The sequence below is a fragment of the Thermobia domestica genome, chromosome 5, assembly GCF_964235325.1.
Source record: "Thermobia domestica chromosome 5, izTheDome1.hap1.1, whole genome shotgun sequence".
Lineage (NCBI taxonomy): Eukaryota > Metazoa > Arthropoda > Insecta > Zygentoma > Lepismatidae > Thermobia > Thermobia domestica.
Genome location: NC_137458.1, coordinates 79,116,279 through 79,128,994, shown reverse-complemented (window position 1 = coordinate 79,128,994; position 12,716 = coordinate 79,116,279). Strand labels below are relative to the sequence as shown.

The window sequence follows — 12,716 nt, the reverse complement described above, 5'->3', positions numbered from 1 at the left end:
TAAACCACGAAAGCAGATCTGCAACCATACGCCCAATGCATTTCCATGGCTGAGCGAGAATAGTGAACGGTTTTTTAAATTTTAGTTTAGTGTCGACAGGATTTTAGTTTGCGAACTCAGTCACCGGCACCGAATCCTATCAGCTGCGCAACAAAGTTACAGATAATTAATGAAGAGAAACGGAACAATCAACTATCAGAAGATTATATATATATATTGTACAGTATGTAATTCTTATTAATTGAAAAATTGATTGAAATTTTGTTTTCAATTTCATAATTTACATTGAGGCTAAAAACCAAGTACAGTAGATTTTCTTTCTTTATTTCAATAAATGCTAAAACTTAGCTAAATTACTGAGTACAATCATTGCTTCCACATAGTATTATTTACATATGCAAATAATGACACAAACACAAAATATGACATACATCACAAAAGGTTTCTTTAGTATAAAAATAAATGCAACATGAATCCAAGAGACTGGTTCTCAACCTTTTCAATTCAACACCTCGATTACCAAAGTTGTTGAAAAAAATGCAAAATTCTGAGTGAATTTCAAAACTTACAAAAAAGCAGTTACATACAGTACCACTACGCACTGAATCTCATAAAAAGTCTAGTAATTCAAGTTTAATCCATGTAAATCCTACACTTCCATTAAAAATAAAAAAGAGGATATGTAACCTCATAAAAGGTTATACCAATGTCTTTGCCCTGAGCGACGAATGTTAAAAAAAAATATTCAACATAATCTGTTTGTGACTAAGTTGTAAGAAGGAGAAGACGACCGACTTTAATTTAGAATAAATAACTTGGGTATTATTATCACTCAAACACATTTCTTGAAAAACTGTTGTCTTTTGTTCCTACAAAAAAAAAAAATCACCGTTAACTGCAGATTTCACAGATCGTTAACTCTGCATGACAGAACATCAAAACAATGCGTTCTTAGTTTTATTTTACACTTTTTCTTGCATAACTAATCATTGTTAGTGTTGTTCTTCTGCCTGAGAGCCCGCTCTTTAGCATGACGAAGCCACTTTTTTATTATATCTGATATCTCTGCATCTGTTGATGCCTTGCAATGCTTGTGATACCGCACAGTGCCTGCAACAATAAAAACAAACTATTAAGTAAATGATTATGTACAATATAAAACATGTTCAGAAAAAAGGGTCACAAACTTTCAGGGTAGATCAAAAGAAAAGTTCTTTTAGTAAAGAAACGCGTCGTTTCGGAGATAAAAGCTGCCGAAAACGTGGGAAACTGAACTTCAGAAACTATTTAACGTTATGGTACTAATTAGTGTTGTGTAAAGCGTACACTTGAAGTCATACTTACATTAGTTAGAAAATGCGTGTTTCAAATCTGTACAGTCCGCAGCAAAAAACCTGCAACATGAGCATGTAAGTTTATTGTGAAACGACAAAGTCTTTTGCTCCAAATAAGTGTGCAGGGGAGGACGCCGAGGTTTCTCCTGGCGTGATTCGTTCCACTTAGACGTTATGTTGATTCCCTGCGCTGTTAGGTATAGTTTCACAATAAACTTACATGCTCAGGTTTTTTGCTGCCGACTGTACAATGCGTTCGGACGGGATTACTCCGAAAGGCGATACAGAATTTTTTTAAGGAGTTCCTTACGCACGCATTAGAGTTTTGGAATATATATATTTCCAAATCGAGCAGGTATGAGTGAGTGCGAAAGCTTAAACCGCACTCTGTACGGAATGAAGAATGTGGGAGGAAACGGGAGAACCCCGGGAAAGCCCACGACACGGTGTTTGTCCACCACAAAGTTCACTTGGAGGGGGCTGGGATCGAACCCGGGACCCCAAGCACCAGAGGTGAACGATCTACCACTGAGCCACCGCGGCCCCACTCTGTACGTTGAATAGTTTATGAAATTCGATTTCCCACATTGTCGGCAGCTCATACTCCGAAACGAAGCGCAAAAGACATGTTTAGTACGGCTTTTTCCTTCTTTTGATGCAATCTTTCTGCCCTGAAACTTTGTGACCCTTTTTCCTGAACATCTTTGTACTTAGTACAAATCTAATAATTGTCTACAATAAGAATGAGAATTTAACACAATCGTCGATCTTGTAATATTTGAAATTTTTGAACTTCCTTTTTAACATTAACTTTCGTTATCCAGGTTATTTCCAAGAGATACGGACGTAGTCATCAGATGAAACTTTTAAGAAACAATACCATTGAGCACTTTTCCTTTTTTTTTCAAGGTATTGTTAAGTATGTATCCTACTCCCATAAACGGAGTTCTGGAAATAGGAATATTGCTGCTGTCCATGAAGTGCACGTAAACATAGATATATGACATATAAAGCATGGATATAAAACATTGATACATTATTAACTTTCGGGAATAATCCTCCCTTCTGTTGAATGAAGTCCGAGAGTCACACGGATTTAAAAAGTCATAATAACTAAGTGGACTAAGAAGTGAAAACACTGAACCGCACTACTTTGTCACTGTTCAGTGTTTTCTTTACATTTGTTTGTTGCCTTCTTAAGCGTAAATAACAGTGACAATATTTTTTTGACATCAAAAAAGTTGTTTAGTTCAGCTAGTTTCCTTAATTATTTTAATCCACTTGATTTTCCGACTTTATTCAACAGAAGAAGGAAAATTGGCTAATTTTAATTTTATACAATGGAAATTGGCTACCGGTATCCATTTTTCCTACTTTTTGACTACTTTTCTAGAAATACAAGGAATCTAATATATGTTTTCCTTAAAGAAATCTATATTTGAAGTAAAGCATAAATGTCTAGTAGCATTAGCATTTCTAAAGTATAGCATAGCACAAATGTCTCCAGTGGATAAGCTCGTCTTGTAATCAAGGGGTCCCGGGCTCAATTCCAGGTTAGGAACAAAAGGTTCGGATCCCTCGTTCAACTGTAGTTCCTGTCCTTAGGACGTCAACATCCCATGGAACGCAATGGGAAATCACCATATGGATTCACCTTACCCACAAACCTTTGGGTCAGACCTGTCTTCGGGCACAACACCACATCATCATCAGCAGTAGCATAGAATATCATTTCACATTCCTAGAATTACCCTGAGGAAGAAAATATTTTGACTATTTAAATAATTGTCTGTATGTTACCCCACCCACTACAAATAAAAAGGAATGTACCGTATGGAGGAACCCTTGTCATAGAATTGTTGATAACTGGTTGAAAATAAAGGTTACTATTGATATTTCGTGCGTTAGAAACATTTTTACTGTAAAAGCATATTAAGTATTAAAAAACTATAAATGGCAATTTAGAAATGAATTGAATTTAAGATCTAATTTTATATATTACTGGAACTAACCTTCGTGTTCTTGGACAGCAGTACTCTCATCTGAAGTGACTGGGCTCCGCTTAGGGGTTTTTGCCATTCCAGGATCATCCACATTGGTGCTCGTCACGACCTTTTTAGAAAAGAGATTCGGTACCGGTGGCAAAGTCTTCTTTATTGTAGAAACACTTTGCTTAATCGCTTCACTAAGGGCAATATCTTCGTCCGAAGATGATGATTGCTGTTTTCTAGCTCGTATGCGACGTTTCTTTTTCTGTATCTCAAAAGATTCTTCATTACCTGTATCAACTTCGGTCTGGTCTCTCCCGAGTTCTAATTTCTCCATCCCACGCTCGTAAGAATCTAAAATGAATATTGAAACAAATTAGAGGGTACTAATATCGCTTCTAATCATGTTCGTCAGTAAAATTATATACAATGTCAGATTTGCTTCGAGTTGAACAAAAGCGAATGCAAGACCATTTTGAACTGACTCAACGTGTTTTCACCTGTTGGGCTTTATTCCAAGAATGTCACTTAGACCACTTGGGACTTCGCTCCAGCAACTCACTGATTTCTGCTATAGAATCGAAAAATAGTGCTTCTTATAGAGGTTTCAATTTTTTTCCATTTAATGCTTTCAAGTTGACCCCAGAGCCATAACGACGGGAAGGCAGGGAGCACCTTTACAGAATTAAAACCCACCTTTTATTTTTATCCATTTTTACCTTCAGTTGCACTTTTTACCCATTAGGTCTACTGCGCCCGACTTTTGCCTCTAGGGGCACTTTGTTGCGGCCCACAAGAATTTTGCTTACGAAACTGAAATCTGTTATCGTCAAAATTCTGGTTTCGTACATGTTTCCCTCAGATCCATTTTTTCATCCATTTTTAACATGCACTTTCTATACATATGTGTATACAGAAAAGGAGACATTTATTTCTGGCAAATCTTTATATAAAGTTTCATAGTAGCAAAAATATTGATTGGTTCAGTAGTTTTTGCGCCAAATCATCACAAAAACGAGTGTAGATGCCAATCGTAGAAGCTACTACCGCTTCAGCTCAACAAGCACTCAGAAGCCTTTTTTTTTTTAATGACCACTATGTAACCATCGCTATGATTATTTTTAAAAAAATTACGTTTGGTAACATTCAACGCCTCATTATTATGAAAATTCAAAGAACCCTGAGGCACTGTGAATGAAAACCGTAACATTCAAACAACCAAAAATTGAAATATCCACATTCCTGGACGTTGAACAGAAGTGCATCATACTTTAAATCATGAACTCCAGGCGAGACAAACAAAAGCTTAAACCAATCGGTATTACGTTCTTGATTTTTTTAGAAAATAAGTTTCGTATACGATGTCACAAATATCCAATGATCAGTATATCACTGATACCGTTGAATAACTAAAGCAATAAATAGATTTAAACAATGTTAATAGAAACTATCTGCCACTTAGGACAGACCAAATCGTAAGTAAAATATTCTTTGTCTCTACTTTCTGTAATTTACGTTGGTGTTACCTTACTTCATTATAAGGCGCCGTATTTTTTCTAAATAAAATGTTATAATAAAATTTTAGTAGTTTCCCCCATAGCCTCATGGTCAGAGCGTTCGCTCTAAGTGAGTAAAATAAAGTATTACATCTGTATGGATAAACTTTGTTAACAGGTTATTACATGAGTGTTTTTCAATGTAAGAATGCAAAAATGCAAGAATGTCATAGCGAGGAATTGATCCACATGTGGTAGGTTTTTGACAGCAAATATATCATCTTGGAATTTACTATTACTCCCACCAAGCACGCTCAATTATTGCAAACACAACTTAGTTTACAGTCTCATTTTTATTACGATTACCAAGGATCTTCCATTCACCAAAATTAAACTATACTAATTTTACAGTTTTTCTGTAATATCTTCAAAACAGATAAAGAAATTGAACAGTGTGAACCCAGTGCGCTGGACAATATTATTTTGCATTTTTACGAATCACCTAGCACCTAGCTTTTTACGAATCATCTAGCCGTCCCTTTGCAGCTTATAGGTGTATCTCACAAATCCATGCCGCATCTATTAATTACACAGCAAAACGAGAAAGATGAGTTATGGTAACGGTATGACATGCACAATAATATTGTCTATTGCACTACATTTCCATTTTTCAAGTTACTTTTTATCGATTTTGAGGATATTACAGAAATACTGTAAAATTAGTATCATACTTTTTGTTTGTGACAGATATTATTGTAAAATTGTACGTTTGACATTTTTTTTCTTTTCCTTTTTCTTTTCAGTTTCAATAAATTCAAATTTAAAAAAATCCATATAAAAAATCGAAGTCTTTATATAATTAAGAAAGTGGTGAAGAAAATATTAAAACACTCACATGATTGACCAATAATTTCATAAACCCTATGCATACTCCAGTCTTCCTTTGGTTCTAATTTCTCCTCTACTACCTTATAGTATTTTGTAAAACTGCTGTAGTTCGGCCAATAGCATTTTCTTTTCCCATCTAGTAACCAATTAGCCGGCACTAGTTGTATCCCGTCGGAGAATTCAACAACATAATACTGTGCCTCTGGAATCTTTTCTTCAGACATTTTGCACTGACGGTATGGAATTCTATAACAGGTAAAAACGAATAACACAGATGTATAAAGAGTTTAAGCATGCAAAAATATAATTTTACCCCCCATAACTGTACAGGCTAAACGTATCAGCAACTTTTGTTTATCAGTTCAGTTTGTTTCTCGCAGAAAACTGTTAACGAATCAGTTGAAACCATTTCAGCTCTAATTTCAAGGACGAAATTCAAACACTGACGTAAAAACAGACCTCGAAATGGACCGGGGGGGTCACGGTGGCTCAGTGGTAGTGCTCGGGCTCCCAGGTTTGATCCCAGGCATTCCAATGTGAGCTTGTGGTGGCCAACACCGTGCTCGTGGGTTTTCTCCCGTTTCCTCCCACTTTCTCATTTCACCATTTTTTCTTCATCATTCTCCTTCATCGTCCCCTTTAGCCCTATCGCTGGCACAATCGTGGGACGTTAAATTACCCCTTTTCCTTTCTTTCAAAATGGACCGGAGCGGAGCGGACGAAAATAAAAAAAGAACGTAGCTATTCTTTATATCTGCATGTGTAGTGCCCTTGTATTTTAACTATGACTATGTGTGTGTTTGGGGGGGGGGGATTTAACGCATATCGCATGTCTTGTGCACATGGATACTTCTTACTACTGCACTACGTAAAAAATTTATGGTATTTCATGTAGAAGTGGTAATAAAACACAGAAGAAACGCAGATCAGGGGTTCTCATGTATACTATTACCCCCAAAACAACCTTTATTTCCACCACAGGCTATGCTGTTTGGGGGATGATGCAGATATCTAGCCTTTATTAACGTTTTTATAGTATTTTTAAGTACAAGGGCCAAATAGCAGGATTTTAGAATGCGCAAGCTAGTGACTGATGCAATATTAATTTTATATTCTTAAGTACACGGACTAAAATGTTACTAAATATAACTCTCCGTGTTCACATTATCAGATAGCCCTACCAAATATAGTCCAGTGTCCAGATGAAATATGTTTTAAGTAATCTTCAGTGAAGTCAATAGAGGAGATTTATAAGTATTTATGGTCAATGTGCCGTTGCGGGGTCCAGTGTTTTACGTGCGAAATTTACATTTTTTCCACTTCCCTTGATAGATTAGGTTAACATGGCTTTACTAATAGTAATAATAGTAAATAATCATACTTATGACACAACGAATGACATTTATTAATTTTGGCCCTGTACTTAAGAAATACGTCAGAATACTTAACGCCAATCATAACAGGAGGCAAAAGTGGACTTTTACCGGACGGTGTTTTCCTGCTTCACTGAACATCGAGACAGATATTTCACCAAATATCCTTCGCTAATTGCCCAGAAGAACTCCTTCTTTCATACAGTATCGGATGATGCAAATCATCGTTCTTTCGTTCCTAGTGATGTACACAATGCTTAAAAAGGGGGTGCAGTGTGAGTACACCCAGTTTTGGCAAAGTGTCCTTGCAATCAAAACATCCGACTCAGCACCCTCTTTGTGTGCTATTTCCTTATTTCGCCCCAGGTGATGTCTAAAATTCTGAAAGTGGGGTATACAGCCGGGTGTTTTGAATGCAAGGACACTTTACCGGGACCGTGTATGTACTCTTTTACTCAAAGATATACCATCTGCACCGCCCTTTTTAGCATTCTGGACATCATTAGGAACGAAAGAAGATAATTCTCATCATAGTGGACTTCTGGCCAATTACCTATCTTTCCATGGGTTCCTCCTTTTTTTCCAATTCACCTTACATCACCAACCCCTCCTTCCGGTACATCATACTGTTTTTCTGCTAGTTTTGGATCCCCATAACGGTACAAGGACCGTAATTATTAGTAGAATCTTAATCTAACCTACCCAACCTAACCCACCAAACGAATCGTATTGCAGAAGCAAACAGAACGTAGTATAGTCTAACAGCACGAAAATCCCCCCTCCCCAAAAAAGTAGAAATGTCGATAAATTTGGTAGAGCCATCTGCTAAAGTAGTGCCGATACCGCGTTTCAAAAATAATTTTAGTAACATTTTGGCCCTTGGGCGTAAAAATATGCTAACATTATTACCATTGCACGATTGCACATGTGCAGTGGTCTACACATTCTAAAATCTTGCCAGTCGGCAAATTGTTACAGAGAACAAAATTGTCACGTAAATAAAAGGGTTAAGTTCCAAAGTTGGGCGTCCATTCCAGCATTTTTTTTTAAATTTACAGGAAAGATATGGATAATTTGATCGTTTGTGTGCTTGATAATATATGAAAGTCTTGCAAAATCCGTTTATTTGTTATATATAAGCGGCTATAAACATGGGACTATACGGCGAGCGGAGGGAAATACTTGGCGCAAGATAACCGAACAGTTGCATTGTGGGAAAGAAACGAGCATTTATGTTATCAACATGGCGAATGTACAAGGGCAATGAACTAACAGTTTTAACATTTGTGAAGCAATACGTTGATAACGAGCAAAATCTTTTAAAAGTTTGTGAACAGCACGGATTAATAAACCTAATAACAAATTGCAGAAAGTGTGCAAAAGAGATAACAGCGAAAAAACGTGGCGAAAGCGGACGCCCAACTTCGGAATAAATGCCAAATAAAATGTACTATTTTTAAACCAGTAATTTTCACTGACCAGCATTAATGTGTTTTTACTGCTTCTCCAACAGCCCGCTCCTTGCTGTTCATATTGAACTGGAACTGTTACATGTGGGAACATATATCACTGTATTTTCTTTAAAGTAGTACACAAAAGGGTCTACATCCCATTTATCGCATTAGAAGTAACATTTTTTTATCGCTACAGTAAACAAACCTAACTTTAACTAACCTATAGTCAGAAATCACAATTTATGATATCAAAAACTACATTTTTTTTCACTGTGACATATTCGATACTTTTGAGAGGATTGAACTGCATAAATCTTTAAAAAGCACTGCCAGTTATATTATCTAGACTTCAGTCGAGCTATGTTGCATAAATTATCACATTAAATACCTCAATTTTGCTTCGCTCATTTGAATCAGCAACTTCTGTTGTTTCTCGTAACTGCCAAAAATACACGCTGCGACTATCTAGTTCACAAGCAGTGAAATTATTGCACATTTACACTTGATGTGTATTAATCTATTTGCAACAAGTATGTATTGAATATACTAAAATTACTTACCCTATATTCTTCAGCTAAAGCAACCATCACCTTTACAACATTGAGTCTACTTACTTCCATCACGGCCCACCTTGCGCAGTGCATCATGGAAACAACTGCATAACATTTCGCGGTCCTCAGCAGAAACAGTGAACGATCGCGCCGCGCTGGAAGTTTCTTCAAACATAGTATGAAATTATTATGTACTGATTGAACTTTATTATCATTATTAATTATCTGAACATTATTACTTCGTTATTGCAGAATTATACAATACGATGGACTAATATACTAATTATATAATACTTTTCTATTATTATATTATTATTTAATAAATAATAATAATACTATAATAGAAAAGTATTATATAATTACTATATTTACTCTTTGAAGAAGTATTTTATAATAATAATAATAATAATAATAATAATAATAATAATAATAATAATAATAATAATATCAACAACCGCGGGATTATCCTGCCAGGATATCCACAGGATATCGCTCTACTGACAAAGTCGGGATTATCCTGCCAGGATATCCACAGGATATCGCTCTAGTGACAAAACCGGGATTATCCCGATAGGATATCCTCAGGCTATCCTGAGTACGTCCCAATATCCCGTACGACATAGTGACATCAATGGGACTAGTTCAGAACATCCCATGGATATCGGATGCTATTAGGGTAGATGTGTGCTCGTTCAGAGGACAAGACTGTGACACTGATCACTATCTGGTAGCAACAATAGTAAGAGAGAGAGAGAGAGAGATTATCGTTGAATAAAGAGAATATTCAACATCTGAGAAAGAAGAGGGTTAGCTTAAAGAAGAACCAGGCGAGAGGGGAATACCAGATTGAAGTGTCATAGATTCCCGTTCTTAGGTCTTAGGAGCACTAATGTTGAGTATACTTGGATTCAAATTACGGATAGCATTAAAATTTCAGTGGGCACGCAGAAATATGTAGGAACAAATCATGGTTCGACCCGGAATGCACCAAACTGCACCAAATGCACCGACAGAAGGGAAAATAGGTGAAACTGCGTTGGCTACAAAATCTTAACGACATAACTACACTAAATTTCGTTTATATCAAACGTGAAACTTGCAAAATGTTTAGAAGAGAGAAACGCAATTTCTTGAAAGCTGAAATTAATTAACTTGAAGATGAAGTAAAGCATGAATTAATGAAGTAAAAAAGAATCAAGACATGTTCAAAGGCATCAACAAATTTAAGGAAGGGTATCAACCTAACGCGTATATATTAAAGACAGACGACTGAACAATTCTTACTGATATAGGTAGCATCTAGATTAGATGGAAATATGTGAGGAACGTTTTTTCAAAACTCGATAGAGCACAAAACATCTTTATTTTACATGCATTGATTTTTTGTTACTATTGTACATAATCTCTATGGAGTTCTGACAAAAAGCTCATGATTTAGTATTCTATAAACATGGAGCATTTCGAGGTTTGCCAGTTCTGACTTCACAGCTCGATTGATAGCATAAATAGCATACCTATCCCATATATATATATATATATATATATCCGTTTCCCAAAATTTGCTCTATCGAGTTTTGAAAAAACGGTCCTCATATATTTGACGATTTGCTTAACACGCAACCAAAATTAATCTTCGTGGGGAAAGGGAAATGCACAGCAGAACTATAAATTTCAGAACCTAGCCGAACAGAAGTAGAAATTGCATAAATACAGAACTCTGGGTGTAGACGAAATTCCGACTGAGTTAATTTTAGCTAGAGGGGATAATTGTGGAACAAGATACACAATCTCCTTCTCCTTATCTGGAAGAAGGAAGAATTGCCACAAGAGTGGAAAGAATGAATCATTGTTCCATTCCACAAGAAATTGACAAAGTGGAGTGTAATAATTATCGAGGCATTTGTCTTGTGCCAACATCCTATAAAATTCTCTCAAACATATTATTAGCAAGATTGATACCATACCCGGATGAAATTACTGGAGATTATCAGTGTAGATTTAGACAAAATCAATCAACTATGGATCAGATATTTACCATTCGAAAAATACTCGGAAAGAAATGGGAATACAATACCCTGAAAGGCTTACAACTCGCTTAGGAGATAAATATACAACATCCTTGCAGAACGTGGAATACCGAAAAGCTAGTTAGATTAAGATGTATTTAATCGAATCCCAAAGTAACGTCCGAGTAGAAAAATTCTTGTCCACGAGCTTCCTGGTCGAGAATGCCCTGAAAAAGATGCGTTATCGACATGAGTATTCAACTTTGTTCTGGAGTACGCTATAAGGAAATTCAAAGGTAACAACCAGGGCCCAGAGCTGAATAGTATTCACCAGGTTATGGTGTATGCTGATGATGTAAATCTAATAGATGATAGAAGAACAATAGACAGAAACTAAATACATGGAAGATCACTGAGATTGTAATACTGCAAATTACGACCGCGTTAAAGCATCAAATAACATTTGTGATAAAGTGGATACCTTCAAGTACCTAGGATCAGTATTAGCAGACCAAAATCATATGCAGGAAGAAATTAAATGTCGGTTGAAAGCAAGATTCGTTATTATTCAGTTCAAAATTTTTTGTTGCCACGAATTCTATCGAGGAATTTGAAGCTCAAAATATATAGAACGATAATCATGCCTATTGTTCTGTATTGTTGCGAAACATAGTCGCTTATTTTAAGGGAAGAACGCAAACTGAAAGCATTTGAGAATAAATTTCTGAGACGAATATTCGGACCCGAGCGGAACGGCAATCAGGAATGGTGGAGAGTTCATAACAAGGAACTGCATAATTTACACCCTTTACCCAAACATTGTTAGAGCTATCAAATGTAGGAGGCTGAGGTTCGCAGGTCAAGTAGCGAGAATGAAAGAAAGCAGGAACGCTTTCAAAATTTTGTCTGGAAATCCAATCGGAAAACGCCCACTAGGAAGAGCTAGACGCTGATGGGAGGACAATATTAAGATGAATCTAGCAGAAATAGGGATACAAAGTGGAAACTGGATTCAGTTGGATAAGCACCAAAGTGTTTGAAGAGGTTTTATGAACGCGGCATAGAGTTAGTTAGTTCTTTTACGGTAAAAGATATTTCGTGATATATATAACGGAAGTTCAGAAGGTCTATGTTATGTCTGTATGTATATAGATAAAACAGGAAACAACTGATACGTATGCATAGAAAACATATCCTGGCGATACAACTAGTTCATGGAGAAATGATCCCAATAAATTCCTTTAAATTGGAAGCATTTCATGTCAATGGAATTAAAAAATCACTGGTAGTAATTAGTCTTTGAAAAAGGCGAAATTCGTTGGGTTAAGCTTGATCCTTTTAGCCCCTACTCTAAGATTTCGAATATGCTATTATTCCGATTGTTTACCTTCATTTTTAATATTCCAGCGCAAACAGCAGCTTGCGTGTGTCTAGTTCGATTGGGTAGAAAAGCATAATTAACTAAGCAAACTATCACCATCACAACGCTGAACACGTATTTCAGACTTTGATTGTCTCCGATTTTGAAACCGCTTCTGCGCATACTATGTCATTACTCAACACATTGTGTATCACATAGTCATTATCAAATCGTATATAATAACTTTCTTTAAGTAGTAAGTAAAA

The 12,716-nt window shown here is 36.1% G+C and overlaps 1 protein-coding gene across 1 annotated transcript; it reads right to left on the bottom strand.

Moving 5' to 3' along the window:
- Positions 1 to 272: 272 nt before the first annotated feature.
- Positions 273 to 5,738, bottom strand: LOC145684661 (uncharacterized). The gene is made up of 3 exons (XM_081757049.1): positions 5,714 to 5,738; positions 3,347 to 3,676; positions 273 to 1,110 (listed from the first exon to the last, which is right to left on the bottom strand). The coding sequence occupies exons 2-3, from the start codon at positions 3,657 to 3,659 to the stop codon at positions 983 to 985; spliced, it is 441 nt and encodes a 146-aa protein (XP_081613175.1). The 5' UTR covers positions 3,660 to 3,676; positions 5,714 to 5,738; the 3' UTR covers positions 273 to 982.
- Positions 5,739 to 12,716: the final 6,978 nt, after the last annotated feature.